The 22844-nt window shown below is 49.4% G+C and overlaps 1 protein-coding gene and 1 long non-coding RNA gene across 2 annotated transcripts in view; both read left to right on the forward strand.

Annotated features, from left to right (window-relative positions):
- The first annotated feature begins 676 nt into the window (after positions 1-676).
- Positions 677-5302, forward strand: LOC308546733. Its single transcript, XR_013997384.1, has 3 exons — positions 677-900; positions 1123-1161; positions 2236-5302. It is a non-coding gene; the product is annotated as an uncharacterized lncRNA (long non-coding RNA).
- A 7293-nt stretch (positions 5303-12595) lies between these two features.
- FAM20A (FAM20A golgi associated secretory pathway pseudokinase) overlaps positions 12596-22844 on the forward strand; it is a 28129-nt gene continuing 17880 nt past the window's right edge. The window contains exon 1 of the mRNA XM_081116022.1: positions 12596-13518. Coding sequence (XP_080972148.1) covers positions 13112-13518 — 407 coding nt within the window. The 5' untranslated portion in view covers positions 12596-13111. The remainder of the gene's footprint in view (positions 13519-22844) is intronic.

Genomic DNA, 22844 nt, shown 5'->3' on the forward strand with positions numbered 1-22844 from the left:
TTAAATTTTTACCCTGGTGAAGTGGGGCTTGAAATAGAAATTTGACTGAATTTTTAAAAATTGAAGTTATTTTTTCTTGAACCCTCAAGCTTCTGGGTTATACAATTGACTGCAAAACAGGAGCATTCCTGGCAGAATCCTGTCTCAAAGGCAATCTGGAGAAAGAATTGGAAGGAAGGGCCTCCTAGCCGGTTTGGTTCAGTTGTCAGAGCGTCAGCCCGCGACTGAAGGGTCCCGGGTTCGATTCAAGCCAAGGGCACGTACCTCGGTTGCAGGCTCGATCCCTGGCCCCGATCAGGGCGTGTGTGGGAGGCAACCAATCGAAGTGTCCCTCTCACATCAGTGTCTCTCTCTCTCTCTCTCTCAATCTGTGAAAAGCAGTGGAAAAAATATCCTCGGTGAGAATGAAAAAAAAAAATAGGGAGAGGTTCCAGGCCACAAGCTTGGGAGATTTCTGAGCAGCAAAAGGGACGGGCCACGCTTCGCTGCCAGGTCAGCTCCTATAAAAGTCATCCCAGAGCAGGGACGTCAAACAATTTCGAAACACTTCTTCTTAGGGAAAGGGCCAAATGTTGCATAATTGAGAAACCAGTTGGCAGCCCAGGGCCCAGGACTAACACTGAACCCTCTCCAAGTGTATCAGGAACCCTGTTTCCATGGAAAGGGTGGGCTGTGCCTTTGTTCCCTGTGACCTTGAGGCCATTGTTTGCTCTTCTCTTTGACAGGAGCTGGAGATGTTCCTTTTTTAGCCAACAGATGAGGGAAGGGAGAAATCCGTAGACACACATGCGCCGAATCCTTGGCCTCCCTTGGACTGATTGCTGAATACCCTGTTTCATGCCAGGAGTTTGTCTCCAGCTTCACGCACACTCGGAACTCAGTGGATGCCTTGGAGACGGCGTAAGTGACCGAGGGCAAGGGAGGTGCCTCCTGCAATCACAGAAGGTTCTTGGACTTTCTATTCAAAGTTCCATCTGAGGATCACCTGGGCACTTGTTAGAAATGCAGGATCATGGGCCCCACCCCAAGGCAGGCCCAGAGGACCTTTTAGGGCAGTGAAGATACTCTGTATGATACTATAAAGATGGGTATATGTCACGATGCATTTGTTCAAACCCACAGAATGTCCAACACCAAGAGAGAACCCTGTGATGTGTCCATGTAAGTTCATTAATTGTTAACAAATCTACTCTAGTGAATGATGTTGATAATGGGGGAGGCTGTGCACGTGGGGGGGCAGGGCTGTATGGAAAAATCTATCTTCTCCTCAATTTTGTTTTAAGCCTAAAACTTCTCTTAAAAATATAGTCTTTAAAAATAAAAAAGAGGTCCCAACTGCTCCAGCAGGATTCCTTCTGATGGGAGCTGTGTAAAATCAAACAATGAGCGTGGAGCGGAGGGCGGGCCCTAGAGTTAAACCACCCAAGTTCAAATCCAACCCTCATTGCTAATTAGCTCTGGAGCCTTAAGCAACGTGTTCTCTGGGCCTCAATTTCCTAATCTGTAAAATGGAACAATGATGGTGATAATAGACTTAGTTCCCAGGGTCCTGGTAAGGATTTGATGAAACAACATAAATAAAACATTTAGCATAGTGCCTGGTGTACTGAGCCCATTATAAATATTAGTATTTTTAAGAGGAAGTGTTTTGTGCTTTGAGTACCTAACAAAGGTGCTGAAACAAGCTTGGAGATCCCTTCCATGTTCTTTCTTTTTGGCTGCAGAAGATGCAGCGAATGATTTTTAATGGCTGCTGATGGGTCCATGCTAAGTGGTGGGTAGTGTAGGCAGTTCTCGAGCGGATGGCATACCTCACAGTTTCTCAGACTCTAGTCATCCCAGAAACATCACTGTGGTTTGTTGTGTTTAAAAAAAAAAAAAAAACATACACACAAAAATATTTCCACTTACAACACATATATGTATTGTTTTTGCTTAAATCAATTTATAATGAATTTGGGGTTTTTTAAAGCCACATCCTAAGCTATAGATAATATCTATGAAACCAGTAGTTTGATGAACTAGTTTTTTTCTAATCCACATTAAAGTGAAACCATAGCTATGGAAATAAAAACATTCCCACACACAGATAAAATGTTGGTTAGAACTGCAGGAAGTCCCTTCGTACTCACTTCAGCATTTTATTAGCTCTCAGCTGCAGCTCTAAAGGTTTTGGCGTCAAATCTCTGCACCCAAGTGATTTGAGCAAAACCTTTTGGCTTCCCTCTCATCCAGCTCAGCTGGGGACCAGAGTCACCAGGTGATGTGCCCAAGATCACACAGCCCGGGCCGGGCAGGAAGACTGGACCACAGCTTTTCTGAAATGCAGGAGGCGGGAGCGTCCTTGCTCTGCCCAGCGGCCCCGACACAGCTGCGCGTCTCCTCCCTGCTCCGGAACCTTCGCCTTGCTCCTGGGATTGTTCAGGGCCCCCTTCCTTTCCCATCAGTGTGATTGCTGGGTTCAGGCCGCAGAGCAAGAAGCAATCACTTCCAAATGCCATGGCCTTCATTTCTCAGTTTGCCAGCGTCAGGAGGGCCTGATTTCTTTGAGACTTGTCAAGGTTTTTCCCACATAACCGAAGCCAGGGCTCGATTTTCCTGCCCTTCTGCTTGTCACAAAGGGCATTTCAAAGGATGAGCCTCCCGGGCCAGGTGCCAGGCTCCTTAAATACGTGACCGCGAGGCTGCTGCGAGAGGCATGCACGAGCGAGCTCCGTGAGGGCCGCCTGCAGCCCAATTATTTCTCCATGTTTCCTTTTTCCCTCCGAATTATCAGGCAAGAGTCTGGCGATCCTTGACAACGTTAATTAACGGCTGAGGAAGGAAGACAAATCAGCAGCGTCCCGTGCTCTGCTTTCCGGGAGCGTGGTAATGTGCTCGGACGTTGCCTTGTCATCAATCAGGTCAGCTCAGGAAAGATTTTCTGAGGGTTCCAGGCAAGCGACGAGGGTCAGGCGCTGTGCGGGTTACCAGACGCAGCTCTGGCATCTGGCGGCCCTCGCGAGAGGGATGTGTCTCTGCAACCGGGCGGCCAATGCACGAGTTTTCAGCTGTGTTTATCTAAATCAGGCCTTCCCCGTGGGGGCGATATTGGCCTCGGGGAGGGGAAAATGGTCCTTGGAAGTGGAAATATCTTACAGTGCTCACTTCTACCCACAAAATCGTATTCTTCAGGGAGAAATTCAATTAATTTAATCATTTAAATTTAACTTAACTGCTTTCTTAATATAGAGTGATAATGGGTAGAGAAACACTGATGTGAATGTATCTATATTTCAAAGGTGCTTCTCTTTTTTTTTTAATCCTCGCGCAAGGATTTTTCCATTGCTTTTCAGAGAGTGGAAGGGCGGGCCAGAGAGAGAGAGAGAGAGAGAAACATCAATGTGAGAGAGAGACATTGATTGGTTGCCTCCTACACTCACCCTGTCTGGCCCTGTCTGGGGCGGGGGTTGAACCTGCAACTGAGGTACATGCCCTTGGCTGGAATCGAACCCAGGACCATTCAGTCCTCAGGCCGACGCTCTAACCACTGAGCCAAACCGGCCAGGGCAAAAGTGCTTCTCTTTTGACCTAGCAATTCTGTTTCTATTATCTCTCCTGGAGAAAGAGTCCCCGAAAGAGGCGTGTACACTAAGTTGCTGACTGCATCTTCTTCTTAAACACCGGGACAACCTAAATGTCCAGCAGTTGGAAATGGTTAATAAACTGTGGTGGATCTGTAGTGTGAGATACTCTATGTCAGTTCGAAGGAATGGGGTAAATCTAGAAACAGAGAAACTGACACGGAGAGGCCTCTAGGTCATAGTATTGGGTGGAAAAAAGCAATCTGCAGAATATATATGCATGATCACATTTATATTAAAACAAACACTCAGCAGATCTATGCGTTTCCATATGCAAATGTTCTATTTGCCAATGCAAAAGGGAGTGAAAGGAAGGGCGAGCACCGAGGTGATCAACCCAGCTTACCCCTGGGGAGAGGAATGCACCTGCTGGTGGGAGTGGTGGCTGAAGGGGTACATCCAGGTTTGTTGTACATTAAAAAGATTGTGATTTGGGTTGTATCCTTTATGTCCCCAAATGTAATCTTAACTGATATATCAAATTATTATCCACTTGTGGGTAAATCCTGGCATAGAAGGTCATAAAAGGCCACATGAGAGCCATGGGAGTGGAAGGAATCTTCCAGAAAGAGTCTCTAGAATGGGGGAGGGGAAGAAAAGACTTCTGGGGAACCTCTACTGGTGCAGAGGGTGTTAAGAGGCTACGGGAGTTAACACGTGTTATTTGGTTTGGTTGAATAAGCGTTTAACAAGCACGAACGTGAAGAGGTAGGAGGTTAGTGTTTCTTCAGCGAAAACAACCAAATACAGGTATTCCTACCGAAAGCAACTCACTCCCCAGCCAAGGTGCTCAGGCCTTCCTGGGGTTTTTATTTCTGCTAACCCAGAATATAACCATATTTCATCAACAGTGCCTCCGAATATTATCCCTTTTTATGTCTCACTTTCCTCTCAAACTTTATGTAGACAAAGTTCACAAGGATTAATTAATAAATCACGGGTAAAGGATTTCATTCAAGCCCCTTGTGTGTGTCATTACTGATTATTTTCCAGATTGAGCTATATTATAGCATAAACCACAATCATTCAACACATCCCTCCATATGACAAAGGCTCTGTACAGTAAGAGTACAGAGCAAGTACTAAACCTGGTCCCAGAACATAACGGCCACTAGAATTAACTGAAAAGGTTCTTGTTTCTAAGAATCTAACCATGTATTTCACAGACAGAGGTATGCTTTCTCTTACTTCCTTTTACGTCAATCATTTCACCCAAATTAATCTTCCAAGAAAAGCATACAGAACTGCAATTGTGTTGTCATTTCCTTCTTACAAGAAAAATAACAAAGCAGATAAGAATCTGCCTTCCCCAATGCTAGCGAGCCAGCATCAATGGCACACTATGGCAACTTTCTGATGGTTTCTTTCAAGGGTCAGCAAACTACCACCCATGGGCTTAATCTGGCCCACCACCTGTTTTTGTAAATAAAGTTTTATTGGAACACAGCCGAACTCTTAGTTTATGTATTGTTCCTACTGCAACGGCAGAGCTGAGTCATTGTGACAGAGACCATCTGGCGAGAAAGTCTAAAAGACTATGAGGAAAAAAAATTGCCAGCTTCTGAACTAGTTTTAAAAGTGTGATATGTTTTTACATTTCTATTAATCCATTATTATTAACTGACATCGTAACATGGTAAACATCACTGTTAATAAATGTTGATCTGAAATCAGCAATGATTTCTAAAGATAATGAATGCTCTCCTTTTCTGTTCAAGGGTGGTTATTATTTTTTAATAGAACTAACTAAAAATATTATCTCCTACCCGGAAGGCAGGATCTTGAGTACAGCACTTGATAGTCACCCATGTTTCAGGCTAGCTTTAAACTCCCCGCTTTAGAACCACCACCACCACCACCAAGAAAAAAAAAGTTAGTCCTCGCAAGAGACTGGGAATAAAACATCTACAGCTCTAAGAGACATAAAAAGGTAATTATGCCTGATCCCATGTGTCCCCTTCTTCCCTTTTGAGAAGATTGCCTCTCTAAATAAAAGAGGTGAGGGCCTTTTAAAATGTGTCTCATCCTCAGATCTTCTGACGTCATAACCTCCCTAGGTTCGTGGAGCAACAGCTTCCTAGGGATTCCTCAGTGAAGTACCGGTGAGAGCGAGGAGGCGGAGAGCAGGGGTCTGCAGCGGGAGGCAGCGCAGGGACGCTCAGGCTCGGGCTGCCCCGGGAGTGGGCTGCCCAGGCCGCAGGTTTGCAGGGACGCTCAGGCTCGGGCTGCCCCGGGAGTGGGCTGCCCAGGCCCCAGGTCTGCAGGGACGCTCAGGCTCAGGCGCTGCCCCGGGAGTGGGCTGCCCAGGCCCCAGGTCTGCAGGGACGCTCAGGCTCGGGCTGCCCCGGGAGTGGGCTGCCCAGGCCCCGGGTCTGCAGGGACGCTCAGGCTCGGGCTGCCCCGGGAGTGGGCTGCCCAGGCCCCGGGTCTGCAGGGACGCTCAGGCTCGGGCTGCCCCGGGAGTGGGCTGCCCAGGCCGCAGGTCTGCAGGGACGCTCAGGCTCGGGCTGCCCCGGGAGTGGGCTGCCCAGGCGCAGGTTTGCTCAGCTCCCGCCCGGGAGGCCGAGCGTGGATTTCTGGTTACCAGCTTCCCTGTGGTCGCCTCTTCAGGTCTGCCCTTGAGCATTAATGAACACAGGTCTTGTGTGATGAATTGGCCCCTCCTCCTGAGCTTCTTTATTTTCTCTACGGTTTCCTTCTCTAAACAGGTACAGTTATTTGTACTTTTGTGAACTGTGGGCTCAACCATACCTTCAAGACAAACCAGGCCCCAGCACGTTTCAAGGTAGCCTTCATTTTTTCATACGCCAAGTACTCTTTTACTTTCTGTTTCAAAAAGAATATAAAGATGTTTATATAAAATCATAAAAATACTGGTAAGCAAAAAAGAAAAGGAAAAAACCCCACAAAATTCATGTTATCTATCAGTCCTACCACACAAGGAAGTCGCTGTAAAATGCTGCTATGTATTTATACATATGGGTAGTGGGTTGAATGGGGCTCACTCACCCCCTCAAAAGATATGTCCCATGTAATGATGTTAAGGATCTCAAAATGAGATCATCCTGGATTATCTGGCAGGCCCTAAATCCAGTGAAGAGACTTCTTATAAGGGGAAGAAAACCCACAGCCAGGGGAAATATCCGGGCAAAAATGAGGCAGAGTTTGGAGGGATGTGGCTACAAGCCAAGGAAAGCCTGGAGCCCCCAGAATCTGGAGGAAGCAAGACAGGATTCTCCCCTAAAGCCTCCAGGGGAGCCCTTGAGTTCAGGCTGCAGGTGTTTAGAATGGTGAGAGAATAAGTTTCAGTTGTTCTAAGCTACCAAGTGTGCGGCACTTTGTTACAGCAGCCCTGGGAAGCTAAAACAAGACATTTGTTCAGTAAATATTTGTAGAATAACTATGAGCCATATAGTAGACCAAGGAGCTGATAAAGAATACACCAAACCTTTCAAAGTTTTTTCTGTGCATGTACATAGAAATATATGTATAAATTTTAATGAGTTATAATATAAAAGCCATTAACACACATTTTTCACCTAATTATATGATAATGAATAAACCTGGCTTCACCTTGTAGATGCCCACATTTTGCTCAAACAGTTATTAATTTTTGAACGCTGAGCTTGTTTCCTTTTTTCTCCGTATGGCAAGAACCATTCTTTATCTAAATCTTAGGTACACCTTTCATTATCTCCTTAAATTTTTAGAAATGGAATTCTGAAGTCAAAGCCTGTGCCAGTTATCAATTTATTGCCTCTCACCTCCCAATTGACCCTTCTTTCCCCTGCTTTGAGAACCAGGAGCTGGACCCTGCCAACATTTCTCCTCTATCAGTTGTCTTAATGACAGGCTTTCTCAGCAGAAGGCGCCAGAGGGACACTGCAATCCAGTGGTGGCAGGAAGACACATCCCTCCTGGTCCCAGTCCTCCGTTTTTCTATGCAGCATGGGAGCCCAGCAGCCCTCACAGACCATCTCAGCCATACTCTCTGGGCCACGCTTCCCCATACAGTGTAGCTGTTTCCACAGTAGCTCTGGCCATAGCCTCAGGCAGCTGTCTCCCCTTCCCGTAGGTGCATCTACAGATCAGCATGGCCTCCGACATGGAAAGTTGCTTCACCACCCATGGCTGGGTTTTCCAGTGGTGGGCACATGATCCTCAAAGAAATCTAAATCTCAGCCTTGGGCTGGGGACGTTGGAAACCTCTTAGTCCTTAATTCCTCACTGTCCGATTTCCCCAGCCTAGAAGTAATAGCTTCTTTTTCGCACATGCTGCTTCTGGATCCTTCAGAGGTGTCTTAGCACCTTCACTAGTTAACAATTCTTTTGATTAAATTTTTCTTGTTCAAATAACTGGCACGTGTTCAGTCCCCTCCCTGACTGACCCTGACTGACACAAAATCTAAATGCATTTACATTACCAAATTAATTTTCAGAACAGTGCCTCCCATTTAAAATTCCTTTCTAAGCCCTAGCCAATTCTGAATATTTTCATTCATTTGTAGCAGTGAATATATGATAAGAAAGAAATTATCACTTCCAATTGTTTTCATTTGCATTTCTTTCGTTACTAATAAGGTAGAGGGAAAACTATTCGAGTAGATGATATATTGAAAGGAGTGGTTACCTCTGGGGAAGGAAATGAGAGCGCGGGAGAAGGAGGGGTGGGGAGCTTCCACTTCTTACTCTAAAATCCTGCATATTGTTCAAATATTATACAAAGATAAAATATTTGTGTATTGTTTATATAATTAAAAATATATGCATCATGTAAGTGAGGTGCAGCCAGGCCTTCTCTGACGATGCACACGTGCTGAGAGTCTGAGTTGACGTCTTCTTCAGCAGAACTGAGCAGTCAGCTTTGGAAATGGCTTATCTAGACCTATACCCACAGGCTGCAGGCCTGACCACTGACTCATCTCTCTGAGGCTACATCTAGAACATCAAAGGGAACTGAGGGCTTGGCACATATGCCTGGTCATGGCAGCTATAGTTACTGTATTTTTGGAGAAAGGAAAATCATGATTTTTTTTCATGCCCTTCCTTGTGGTAAAAGCATGAGTTGGATCCTAAATTCAGATTTTTAGTTCATAAAATATGGTCATCATACACTTTGGGAAGAACTGAGGGAGAGTGTGGAGACCATAGGGTCCACTTGCCTTTTCCTAACTACCAGGTGAACACAGTTGAAGCTTGTGAAATGCAGGACTTAGTCTAACCCAGAGACAAGGGTGGGGGGGGGCTCGTACAACACAGAAGTGGGCTACAGTCATCTATTTGTTCTCGGAAGCATTAATCATCTTTTACACCTTTCATCCTTGCTTCCAAATTAACAAACAAAAGCAGCATGAAGAGAATTAAGATAATAATTGAACTTATCACACTTGATAATTTTATTTTTTTGTCTGACAGGGCTGAAATATTAATATTGTATTACAATTATTTGAAATCCTCTCCTTAGGAAAGGATTCTTTAGTTGCCAGCCAGCTGGTTGACCTCAGTTGGGCTGGACTGGACTACATAAGAAATGAAGAGAGGAGTGGCAGCCAGCAGGAGCAGGGCAGATTGCCCTACATATGAAAGGATCAGGGAGGGAAGGAATGAAGAGAAGAGACCAAGCCTGTGGGATGGAGCTGTGGAGGTGGAGGGGAAGAAAGGAGACAGTGAGACCATAAAACATGGACTTTGTGAAGAGAGAGGTATGTCTTACGGATGTTTAGAAAAGTATAGGGTCACCACCGATCTCACTAATAGAATTCTCACTTCTCTGTCCCCTCCAAAGTTATTAAGTCAAGACCTACGTTCGTTTTCAAAGCTTTTGGAGTCATTTATATTTACTTTAGCTGTATTGATGTTCTGAGACTGACCTTTGAGCCAGTCCAAGATATTGATTTGTGTAACATTTGTTTAATGTTTGTCTCACCCACTAGCTATGAATTCATACACTGGATGATGAATTACTAGACAAGAGTTAAAATACTTTAAGACGTGACTTTCTAAAGACCCCTACCCAAAATCCTAATTTCCCTCCTGCAAATAGATGTGCTGTCAATGTAGTAAAATCTGGAGCAGGGGAAACGCATCTGTTGTTAGTCTGGTATATAAAGCTCACATAGCACGTACAGGGTGCTGCTTAGAAGAATTGCATGATCTGAAATCAGCTACATGAGTGTATGGACTTTTAACCTTAACATCAAAGCTCAACACTTTAGTTCAACCATCTCTTTAAGATAGAAGAACCCAGAAGAGGCCACAAGGTAAATCAAGTAGTCTTTAGTGAAATATTGTAAGTGTACAGAAAAGTACAGAGTAGTACAACCAACCTCCATATAGTCAGCACTCAACTTTGTCAGATTTTAACAGTTTGTAATATATCCTTCAGATCATTATTCTAAAAAATAATTCATTACGGACACTACTGAAATGTACTGTCTCACAATTCTGGAAGCCGGAAGTCTAAGGTCAAGAGCACGGCAGGGTTGGTCTCTTCTGAGGATCATGGGGGAGAATCTACTGCATGCCTCTTGCCCCGTTTCCAGGGGTTTGCTGGCAACCTTTGATGTTCCCTGGCTTGTAGAAGCATCACCTGGTCTCTGCCTTCATCTTCACACGGCCTTCTCCCTATATGCATATGTCGGTGTCCAAATTTCCCCTTTTTATAAAAACACCAGTCATATTTGATTTAGGACTCACTACATTCCAGTATGACCTCATCTCTACTAATTACATCCGCCACAATCCTATTTCCAAATAAAATCACATTCTGAGGTCCTAAGAGTTAGGATTTCAACATATAAATTGGGGGGGGGGGGGGGACATAAATCAACCCATAACCCATGCAAACAACTAGACACTAAAAGGTCAACGCTTTAATGGGAGTGCATGCAAACAGCTCTGAGGGGTCATGACAGCACATGGCACTGAGCTTACAGGCAAGAGGACAAACAGGGCAGTGGCCAGAGCTTGGGTAGGCCATGGTCATTCTCCAGGCGGGGGAACACTGGAGAACTGGAGAAATGGAAAGGGGGGGGATGTATTTGCAATGGGAGGCTTCACACAGAATGATGAGTCCTCTTAAACAGCAGCTGGGAATAACTTGGGTGTGAATTGACAGGACGTTCATGAGGCCGGCTGGGAAGCCAGGAGCCAAGATGTAGAGAGTCCGAGCAGGAGCAGAAGGGAACGGCTCGATTCTGGGAGGGAAAAGGAGAGATCTAGACAAACCCCGAGGAGCGTGGCATCTCACCAGCCAATCCTGCCTCTCGTATTTACACTCTCCCACCCCAACCCCATTCATACTTAATATCTGGCTTCCACATACAGTTTTGCCCTTGACCTTTACAGGGCAGGGAAAACTTGTTTAGATAAGCTCCAACCGAGTTAGAAATATTGTTCCCTGAATTGAGGCCAGACAAAGGAGTCCACTCAGGGAGCATGACCCCAGGCATGGGGGAGAACAGAAGTAAGGAGACTCGTGATGGCTTCATGCCCGTGTCCTTTGTCAGGCCAGAAAAATGCAAATCAGCTTGCCACATAGTTATTGCACAAGTAACACCGTTCAATGCCCACTTCTCCATCCACTGGCCATGATGTCGGAAGACGAAAAGTTTCTCTGAAACTGGAGACCAGTTAAAATTTGGTTCCAGATTTTTAAAAACAGGAGGCGGTTCAAGAAACCCCCCAAAATGCCTGTCACCGTACCCAGCTGAGTAAAGCAGCCGGTGATCCTATTATCCTGAAAATGGTCCCTTTCTGGTATATTTCTTTCCCATACTTTGCTATTTTGGTCTCACTCATGAACCCCATCTACCCTGCCCCAGGTGTACCACAGCATCCAAGGAGTAAGCATATTTCTAGCAAACACATTCCACACTGGGCTGGGGCTGGCTGTTCTAAGCAAGTTATACACTTTTAACTCATGGAAGCCACACAATAACCCTCTTGAGGAGGCTCATATACAGATGAGGGGCTGGCAAAGGCCACAAGAACCACCCACAGAACCACCCACGGGTGGGAAGAACTCTGGTCTGAGCCCACCAGTCCAGGTGTGTCTGAAGGTCTTGACTCCCGCACCCAAGGAGATGAAGGGGTAGGATCAACATGCATGGGAAGCTCTGCTGCCTGGACAAGCAGACCGAGGCACAGATGTACTTTCCTGAACAGTCAGGAGGGTGGGATGGCCTAGGGCAAACTCAGCCTGCCTTCCTCTATCAGGTCATTAAACAGAGGAGCCAGGAGTCCAGGCCCCCTCTCCCCCTCCCTGTCTCTCAAAAGGAAAATTGGGTGGGGGTGGGGGAGTTACAAATTACGCACAGAACACGGGGAGAGGGCCTGCCTTGTGTCCTGCAGTGATTCACTTGGGTGGACTACTTTCACACCAAGCCAAATGCAAAAAGTTCAGAGTGGGGTCACGGGGGGCCCTCCCTCCTTGAGCGCAAGAACAGTCTGCTCTGTAAAGCGCAGGCACCCTTGGAATCACAGGCCATCCAAACAGGAAATCACCAAGATTCTAGGTAACACGGGTGCCTTATTTTTAAAGGTCAAACTTTTTCATTCACGAAAGCGGGTGTTGCCCGTTTCGTGCCACGCACGTGGCGCGGAGTCGCTCTGGGTCTGGCGTGTGCTCCGTGGGAAGGCACGGAGAGAGACTCACGCACGCGGGCGGCCAGTCTTACAGGAGGCTTTCGGGGGGCTGTCTTTTTTCTTTAAAAACATTAAAAAAGAAAGAAAGAAGAAAGGTTTTCCACGCACACGCGCGCGCGCACACACACTGCTTGAGTCCTTCAAAGCGACTGGACTGACCCTGGGCCGGGAAAGGGGGGGCCGGGGGGGGGGGCGCGCGCGAGGAGAGGGCCGGTGGCAAGGTGGACGCGCGGCGCCCGCGGCGGGGCCGGCGCTGGCCGGCGAGCTGCGCCCGAGGCAGGTGCCAGCTGACAGTGGGCGGGGGCGCGGGCGCCGGGCCAGGCGGGGGCGACGGCGCTACCTCTGCCTCTAGGCGTCGGGCGCGCAGACGAGCTGGCCCGAAGGAGCGGGGGGAAGGAGTCGCGGGGACGTTCGCGGCAGCCGCCCGGCGACGGCACCCCCGGAGAGACGCCCCAGGCTCCGCGGCCGCCGCGCCCCTCCTAGAGGCGAGCGCCGCCGCCCGCGGGGCCGGCCACACCAGCGCCCCCGGCCCTTCACCTGCCGCGGGCTCCCGGGCGCGCGCGCGCGCGCGGGGAGAAGGTGCGAGAAACGGGGGCCCGGGAGACGCCATCCCCTGGTCTCCACTCCGCGCAGAGAAGGAACGCCCGCCGGCACCGCGAGACCCCGCGGTCCCTGCCCCTCCTCCCCCCGCGGCTCCCAAGTTCAAGGGCGACGCCCCTGAAAAGCCGAGCTCTCCCGCGCCGTGAGCATTCCGGCCGGCCCGCGGGAGTGCAGGCGGCCCTCTGCGCCCGGCGTCCCCTCCCCCCCGGGGCCCCGGAGGCGCCCGCGCGCCCGGCGGGGCCATGCCCGGGCTGCGCCGGGACCGCCTGCTGACCCTGCTGCTGCTGGGCGCGCTGCTCTCCGCCGACCTCTACTTCCACCTCTGGCCCCAGGTGCAGCGCCAGCTGCGGCCCCGGGAGCGCCCGCGGAGCTGCCCGTGCGCCCGCCGCGCCTCCTCCCCGGCCCCGGACTCCGCCGCGGCCGCCCGGGACCCCGGCACGGCCGCGCACAACTTTTCCCGAGCCCGGCGGCCGGGGTCCGAGCAGGACCGCGGCGGCCGCGGTGGCCCCGGCTCCAAGCTGCAGGCCCTCTTCGCCCACCCGCTGTACCACGTCCCGGAGGAGCCGCCTGTCCTCGGGACGGAAGACTCGCTCCTGGCCGGCCAGGAGGCGCTGCGGTATTACCGGAGGAAGGTGGCCCGCTGGAACAGGTGAGGACCCCGCCCGCCGCGCTGGAGAGCGCGCGCGCCGGCCCCGGCCCCGGCCCGGGCCTCCCCCGCGCCCCCCGCCCCGGGCCCGGCCTCCCCCGCGCCCCGCGCCCGCGCCCCGCGCTCCCCCGCGGCGTCGCCCAGCCCCCGAGCCCTGGGCGCTGGGCTCGGAATGTGCTCCCCACCCAGACCCCACCAGCTGTCGCGGACCTCAGAGTTCAGCCCCGAGTAGGTCTCAGTGCGAGAAAAAGTTTCTGTGCAGCTGCACAGCCAAACACTGCTCCGGGCCCCTCCCCCCTGAGCGCCTTCTGGCTCGCTCCTTAGCCCCGCTCCGGTCCCCTGGGCCATTTCCGCCCCCTTTCTTCGCGTGGAAAGTCGCCGTTGGACTTGGGTTTTCCAGAATGAGGTTTCCAAACAGAGCAACTCCAGGGCTGGTTCAAGTTCAGCCCTCTGCTCGATGGGCGGACCTGGGCGCCTTCCAGAAAAGCCAGGCTGCGCCCTGAAAACCCAGCTCTTTCCCTTCCCTTCCCCGTCTGCCCCGCCGGAGGTCAGCCGGGGCAGAAAGTACACCTTCGGTTCCCTGATAAGGCCACCGCTTCGTTTTATTGAAACCTGATGGGCCCCTTTCTGATGAGCGTTACAACCTGAGGCGGCTTTAGTCTCTTGGTGATTTGGGTTGACTTGGATCTGAGACTGGATGCTTTCACGGAGGAAATAAAATTCTACCTGGGATTTAAAAAAAAAAAAAAAAAAAAAAAAACCCAAAACAAAAAGGAAGGGGAAAAGATACCAGTCATATTTAGGATAAAATTAAGAAGGATGTTTTTGTAAAAAGGCCTCGGGGGAGGCGCGCGTTGTTGGAGAAGACTAAAGGAAATGGTCAGCGCTGAGATCCCCAGCTCCTGGCAGAAAGCTGTGGTGTGAGTTGGGACTCAGATTTGAAGTATAGACTTGTCTAAATATCACTCACATCCACAGTTCACTTTTACACCACACCCATCAATTTTCTTAATACAAGAGATTTCAAAATGAGATGTCATCCGGTAAACAGTCCCTCCGGAGCATGAGGAGACCATAAATTGTAATGCTAGCCCGGTTTAACTGTTAGGTCATTATTCTGGAGTACAGAAATTAAAAAGAGAGTTATTGGCTGAAATCACTGCGGTGAATTTCAATTGCAACTCTTTGGCTGATGATTTTCTATTAGAAAGAAAGTGGTTCTAAATCCCGTCGCTAATTGTGTGCAAAAAAAAAAAAAGGCAACTTGTGATTGCTTCTCAGGCACCGTCACTTTTGACATTACCTTTATGGCATCAATAACATGGGAGTCTGGCTCGGTAAACTAGGAAATACTGCCCTCAGGAAATTGTCTACATGTCTGCTGCAGATTTAAGAATGAGGGACTGTGGGCCCAGTCGCTTGCTTTGGTAAATGTAGATCGGCGTTCGCCTAGTCACACGGCTGTGGCCTTAAACTTGCCCATGTTTCTTTGATCCTGAAGGAGGAAATCCCAGAGGAATATTTTGGCAGAAAAGCAAAACTCTTTCTCACGAATCTGTCCTACAGTCGATATTGAGCTAGATTTCTACACCGTGATGGGCCACGAAAGCACATTTCCTGATCAGAAATTATCTTGGTTGTTTAACCGAAGATCAGCGGGGGGCTGGTGGCCTTGCCCTACTAAGAGGGAACGGAACAGTTTGTGTGGTTGGTTGGACGTGACAGCTGTGATATTTAGTCATCGCTTCCTTCTAATGCTTGAGGTCGCGAGTGAGATTTGTGGGCTGCAGCAGGACGGTCAGCTGCAGAAGGGTCCTGTGAAACTGGGCCTCAAGGGCAGAGAACACTCCCGCGCTCCCAACCCGTATTGGAAACGTCCGCGGGGTGATGCTAGTAAGCACGTGTGTTCTTACGTGTATCAGGGTTCCAAATGGAATGTGGAAGACTCATTGGCTGAATTGGGTGAATTTAAATCACGCTCAGAGCTGTGTTTTGAAAGATAGTCGTTCACCAGCTTAAGGGAGAGAATGCCCTGACCAGTCGGAGGGCATGTGGAAGCTCTGGCCAGCGAAGGCTCTAGATCTCAGTGCAGACAAATAATTAGAACAGCAAAGGAAGAAACTGAATGGCCTTGCTAATTGTTTGTCTCTTACGCAGACAAACCCTCCTCCTTTGGAGCCACAGCCCAGCCAATGTTTAAACACCAGGGACTGATAGACATACGTGGATGCCGCCGTGCCAGTAATTACCTAACATGAACTGCCACCCAAAACAATCGTATCAGCAGACCGTCCGCCAGGCCGGGAGAGGCGCAGGTAGTCAGATCAGCCGAATCAGCATTCCTCGCCTCTCACACAGAGACCATTAGTCTGACTGAGGGATTTTTTAACCATCACACTAATAAGTAATGGTATGAAGCCGGAAATTATCTTTCTATAACTCGAGCTCATTACCAACTGGAGGTAGATAATGGCCTGTCTTCCCCCCTCCTAGACATACCTTTTTGATTTCACACCGTGGAAGATGGAGCCGATACGTTGTTTTGAATGTTTTAGGTTCCCTGTCGCTATTGCTCATCGGATGTCAATGAGCTGTGACGCTGAAGTGTGGAAGACACGCCGTGGGGGTGGGCTGTGCGTGTGCTGGCTGACACCCGCGCCTTCTGCAAACCTCAGCCCCCTGTTCTTCCCTCCTCAAAATATAACTAAACGCGGCACAATCCAGGTTAAAGTTGTAATCAGGGGACGTGTTTCTGCCAAGTCATCGGCCACCGATCACAGCGAGCGAGCCAGCGCCAGGCGCGATGGCACCGGCTCGAACAGTGGAGGAGAGAGCGAGCACGGGGAGCAAGGGAAGTGCATCCTCACTGTTGAGGCCATAAACCAGCCGGCCAGGAGGAGTCTGCTCCTTTCAAAGTAATAGTGGGTGGCAGGGCCTACCTGGAGCACAGGTAACTGTTCGGGTTGTTACTGTCCTTGCCTTTCGGAGGCTGAGCTTCGGATTTCTTCCCTGCCCACAAGCTGCCCAAGCCAGAAGACGTCTGTCCTTTGACGTGTCAAAACTGGTCGGCTAGGCCTGGCCTTTCGCCCGCATGTCTTTGGTTGGCTCCTCTGGATCCCTCTGGTCATGACAGGCAAGGTCAAACCAGGTCAAGCCCCACTGGTGTGGAGACTCCGGCAGCTACAGCACCAACATGAGTTTTCTATTCTCTGCTTTTCTTTCTTGACATCTTCCTGGGGTATCAGGAAAGTTATACGTTCCTGCGATGATAGGCCCAGCATTTCTCAGGAGCGTGTGCAGACCTCTTGTGTTTTTCCCATCATTGGAAGCTCCCAACTTCCCCTCTCCTCCTGTCTCCTTGCTGTCCCCGAGAGAGAGTAACCCTGAGTCTCTCTTTGAAAATCACAACAAAGAGACTGGGCAACTTTTCAAAAATGACAGTGGTTCAAGGGGAGTAAGTTGCCCAAGTTCTTTTGGGGGGAGCGAGGAGCTTTGAGAAGATCCAGAAGCTGAAGCAGATCTAGGAGAGGGGGGAAAAGAGCCAGGAGGGAAGAAAAAGCGCCCAGCTGGAAACGAGGATTGTCTAGTCTAGGCGGTTTTGGAAGAAAAGCTTCTCCCCACTGTGGCATCTGTGGAATGAAAAATACAATCTTTTAATTCTCACCCTCACTTTTTTATCTCTTTCCTGCTTGCCTCATGCTGGCCCCAGACCACTTGGAATGTAGATTTATTGGGAGCAGGCAGTTCAACCCACAGAGCAGCTAAAAGTCCAGGTTCTTACTCATGGCTGGTGGCCACTGGCCTCTCCCCAGGATCAGCAGGGCCTGGGTCCATTGTCTGATTCTTCCGCCAATGATGCCAGGCTAAGAAAGGAAACAGCCTCTTCAACTCAAGATGGACCACGGCCTGCGTGTGGTTAGCAAAGGGAGTGGGGACCCTGGCTTCCAGTTCCCACTTCCCTCAATTAGATCTTTGCTTGGCTGGTTTGGAGAAAGCTATTATGTTAGTGGTTTCTGAATCCCTGGACTTGTGGCTGGAGGGAACGTTTTCACTCTTCCAAAAATCAAAATCTCTGAGCAGATGGTTTCTGAGAGAGCCAGTCCAGACGCCCCTCCTCCATCGCTCTGAAGCCGAGCCTCACGGCCATTATCACTGCGAAGTCTGGGAGGGTAGCGATGTTGTCCATCCAAGGAGGACAGGCACTTCCTTTTTCCAGATATATCGAAATGAAGCCCCTCCGCCAAGAACTGGAAGATGTCCTTCAGCTGTCCCATTGTTCCCAACCCCATACTCTCTCCTTTCACCCCAACCAAGTTCTCATCAGTCCTGGGAACTCAACTGGCTAATGCTTTGCATGCAGACCTCTACTCGAAACATGCTGGATATGTGCTAAGTACTTCAGCTACACTTGCTAACTTAGGCCTCACAACTTCCCTAGAAACAGGTGGGGGTGGTAGACAGAATTCCTAGGGGGACCCCCGGATTCCCAGCCCTGGCGTGCACACACCTTCTCCTCTTAGGATTCAATCAAATGCTTATCCAGGTACTGCCATAAAGGGCAAGAGACCTTAGGGTTGGGAGATTATCCAGGTATGCTTGACCTAATCACATGAGCCCTTTAAAGGCAGAGAGTTGTCTCCAGCTGATGGAAGAAGACGAAGTCGAAGATTCAAAGTACAATAAGGATTTGCCGACTTGAAGGTGGAAGAGACTACTTGGTAAAGGAGGTGAGCGACCTTTAGGAGCTAAGAGTGGCCCCCAGCTGATAGCTATCAAGGAAACAGGGACCTCAGTCCTACAACCACAATGAACTGAGTTCTACCAACAACAGGAATGAGCTTGGAAGCAGATGCCTCCCCCCCCCCCCCCCCCCCGCCCCGAGCCTCCTGATGAGAACTCAACCTAGCTGACCACTTCAGCCTTCAGCCCTGCAAAGAGAATGCAGCCACACTAGTGGACTTCTGACCTATGGCTCCATGAGCTACTACGTGGGTGTTGTTTTAAGCCACTGGGTCTGTGGTAATTTGTTACACAGCAATCGAAAACAAACAGTACTGCTGTTTACTTCATTTTATAGAGGAAACGGGGCAAGGAGGTTATATAACTTGCCTTCTGAAGTCAGCAAGCAAACCACAGGCAGGCTTTGTACCCAGAGGGTCTGGCTCCAGAATCCATGCGGCATCCACTGATGTCCACAGGTCCGCACTTTCCCTCCTCTGGAAAGGCTGTTCCGACTGCTTCCACCCACCCTCGCCCCTCCCTGATGGGACGCACCCTCTCTATATAATACCATATTGCTTTTTATGACTGTGCACTGTCCGGCTTCATGGCAGCCGTCTGGAGCCTCAGGTGACAATAAATAGCCACTGGCTCCCAGCAGGAAAAGCTCCCAGCTTGCATGTGGTCACACTGACACATCTGGTTCGTGGTTTCCCACAGGGAGAGCCAGAGTAAATATCTACGGAACAAAGAATTGGGAACAGATGACCTCAGGATTTTGGGGGGCTGTCCATCAATGGCCTGTTACCTCCTATGACAAAAGCCTCGAACAGAAACAGTCCCAACTATAAAATCACCCCACCTCTCACTTGTCTCCTCCTCCCTATAAACGTCTAAGGCAAAACCACCTCCTGAGACAGTCTAAAGTGTGGGTCCGGGGTTCTCTCCCTATGGCAGTCACTAGTCTAAATAAAATCAATTTCCAACGAAAACGCCCCAAAGGAAAGTTGAGAAGGTGCCGTTTGCCAGCAAGAGGGAATTTCCTCAGCTTCCTGAGCTTTCGGAGAAAGAGCAGCCAATTCGTCCTGCGTTAAAGGAAAGCGGGACACGCAGGGACCCTGACTTAGCCACAGCAGTCCCCGCTCTGCCCGTGGGCAGGTGCTGACCTGTGCTTTTCCTGTGATTACACATTAAGCTGGAGGCCGACGGGAGCTGCGGATTGTGCTGAAGCAGGCGCGCAGCTGGCCCAGCGCCAGCGGGGAGAGCGTTTTAAAAGCTGCAGAGGTAGCGAAGCAGAAGTTACCAGGCTGGAGAGCATCTGTGTACCTGTTATTACAGGCAGGCACACACAGAGAAGCCTAATGAAAACCATAGTATGGAAAAAAAAATAAAGGCTTAGTTCTTTCTGCGGCCTGTCGCTTGGCAGCGTGTCCTGTGTGGAAATGTGAAATCAGGACAGAACGGAGCTGGAGCGCCTCGCAGATGCTGGCATCCAGGACCTTCAATCCCTAGAGCCTGACCTTGGAGGCCAAGCGCCGGAGACGGCCAACACGATCTGGCCTGAGCAAGAGGCAGAGTTAAGAAGCAGCAAAGGGCCTATTTTACTGGATCCACTAGCAATAAACCACATAAATTTGGGAAGCCACAGGAAATAGAAAATAGTAGAGGGCTACAGTTCCTAAGGAGCCAAGAACCTGTAATAAAATTCAGCAAAAATACGGAGAGTGAGAGAGACATCTAAGGAGTGTGGGCACATGGACCGAGAAGCTGGACCGTAAAATACAAGGCGGCCTGGGAAGGGGTGGGGTTTGAGAAAACTTGGGCGAGGCTGGTTGGAAAAGAGCGCCGCTGGCAGAAGGAAGCCCGAGCTGCGCGGCCCGGGAGGCCGAGCACAGCGCTCCGTAGGGCACTTCCCTTCAGCCGTCGATGCCCGGGTCACGCTCCGCGGGCTGTGGGTAAATGTTGTCGATCATGGTAACCAAAATGGAGTCCGTGGGGAGGGACAAACCGTCGCTCCCAGCCAATTCAGGCGTCCCACGGGGTCTCAGTTTCATTCAGATGGGGGTCTTCTATCTCTGATTCGTTTTCTTCTGTGGCTGAAGGGTGACGAAGCCCATGGAGAAGGTGTACCCAGCCCAGCTCATGCTTTTTCACTCCGAGTGAATGAAGAATTCTGCACCACCAGCAGCGGCCCATTTGTACGCTCTGTGCTCCTCTGAGCTTGCAGAGATACTAGAGGAAGTCAGACTGACCAAGCACAAGTCCAGGAGCAAATCAAGGCCCACTGTTTCATGGTAGGGTTTTTTTAAATGGGGTCATGGGAGCCCACTTAGTCCAAGTGGTCAGACCTGTATTTCCCTTATATTTCATGCAAGATTTGCATTCTGTGCCTATGTTTATTTTCCTGGACATGGCTCGTTATTTTTACAAAGTGTCACGTACATTCGTCAGGATACTTTGGTTTCAAGTGACAGAAACCCAACCCAAACTAACACAGGCAGGAAAAGGAAATGTAGAGACTCAAGAAACCAAAACTCAGTAAGGGCAGCACTCTTCACTCTCCTTTTCCTTAGCTCTTCATTTCTTCCCTTTTTATTTATTTATTTTTTTAATTTATCTTTATTGTTGAAAGTATTACAGATGTCCCCATTCCCACCCCCCCCTTAACCCCTTCCATTCCCGCTCCCACCCAGATGAACCAAAGAACTTACATGCCTATGTTTTCTTTTTAATCTGTTCATGGGTGGACATTAAGTTCCCCTTCTGGAGGCAGTTTTTGAGGTCCAAAGGTGAAAACTGGCTCTTTGTCTCTCTTTGCACTCCTGTAATAGTCCAAATCCGATCTACGCGTCACTCCCTGGGTAGGTCTTACTCAACTCAGGATGGGGCTGGGACTCAGTTAGCCCAGAGTACACACAAGGGGTCTGTTGCAACACAGCATGAAAGCAGTTCCAAGAGGAAGAAGTGATTGTATTTCAACCAGAAGGGAAATGAGTTTGTGTTGGGAAATCGGCCCATTTGGCAGACTCTCACTAGCATCTTGGTACAGTCATTGCTTTCCCAACAGCAGACGGGTACACTGGTTTCATGCTCCCTCCACACCACCACCCTGGTCTTCAGGGGCGCTCCATCTGTAGTCTCCGTAAGCCTTTGACAAAACATTGCTTTCTTGGCATCCTCTATGGAAAAGCAGAAAAGATCCAGGTCAGAAACTCTGGCTGTTAGTTCCTTCTTTTCTCTTACTATGTTGTCACCTCCACCTTGTGGACCTTAATTTCCTCCCCTGTGGATATGAGGGATGATCTCTTCACGGGCTTTGAGAGGGCTCCAGTAACATAACAGATGGAAAGAATCCCCAAAATACATTTGTAACAAGCTCAACACATATGCAAGTCATTAATAGCATTAGATAAAAAGACATATCCTAGCCCGACCAGTGTGGCTCAATGGTTGAGCGTCAACCCATGAACCAGGAGGTCATGGTTTGTTTCCTGGTGAGGGCACATGCCAGGGTTGCAGGCTTGGTCCCCAGTAGGGGACGTGCAGGAGGCAGCCGATCTGTGTTTCTCTCTCATTGATGTTTCTGTCTCTCTCTCCCTCTCTTTTCCTCTCTCTCTAAAAAATCAATAAAAATATATTTTTTTTAAAAAACGCAAACACATCCTACATTAAGTAAGTACCATGAGGCTTTGGCAGAGGCATCAAAATCTACGTGTCCAAGCCTGTTGCTGCTAGGTGGGGCCATGTGACCAGCTCTAGTCAATGGTATGTTTGGAGTGACTACGGCTCTTCCTGGCCAAAGCATTTAAGAGCCAGCACTTAACCAGTTTCTCCCTTTTCTTGCCCTGATGACTGAGAAGGCCACACGCTGGGATCTTGTTGTGTCCATCAAGCTGGGTCCCTGAGTCACTCAGCAGAATCCCTGCTGACCTTCATTAGACAGGTGGCACTGATAAGAGAGAAGCAGCCTTGGTTGTGCTAAGCCACTGAGATTTCAGGATTCAGTTGTGACTCTAGCAGGACCTGACTTCACTCCATAAACTCAAGTATGAAAGAAATATAACACTGATTTTTTTTTTCCCCTAAAATTAATCCAAATGAGATTTACCCCCCATGAGGCAGGTTGGAAATTCAATTTCATTCATTCCTAGGACTCCTTTCCCCAAACCCCTTAGAGTTAGAGGGATGTCCTTAGGGTCTTAGGTAGCAGAACATTTGAGGAGGACCCTCTCTCCATGTTCTGTCACCTGGTCCAATGCAGGTGGGTGGCACTGTTGTTTCTATGCCAAGCTCTAGCTCGGGATTGGGATGATTTGCTGAAATGCACCTTTCCAGGCACAGCCATTTCCCACCCCCTTGGCTCACCTCCAGGCCAGACATTCGACCCCAAACCAACTCTCCTCTCCTACTGTTGGAGGATCTGCAGGCTTCCCCCAAAGTTTGTGCTTCTGTAGACACTTCCTACTGTCTGTCCAACACCAAGTCTAGCCTAATCCTTGGCTTTCCAGAAATAAAAAATAAGACAAAGCCAGTGAAGGAGCAGGGTAACCTGTCTAAACATCTGCTTGGCCTGGGATCATAAACACCCTCAGAGACAGGGAGACACAGAT

The sequence above is a fragment of the Miniopterus schreibersii genome, assembly GCF_964146895.1.
Source record: "Miniopterus schreibersii genome assembly, chromosome: 16".
Classification (NCBI taxonomy): Eukaryota; Metazoa; Chordata; class Mammalia; order Chiroptera; family Miniopteridae; genus Miniopterus; species Miniopterus schreibersii.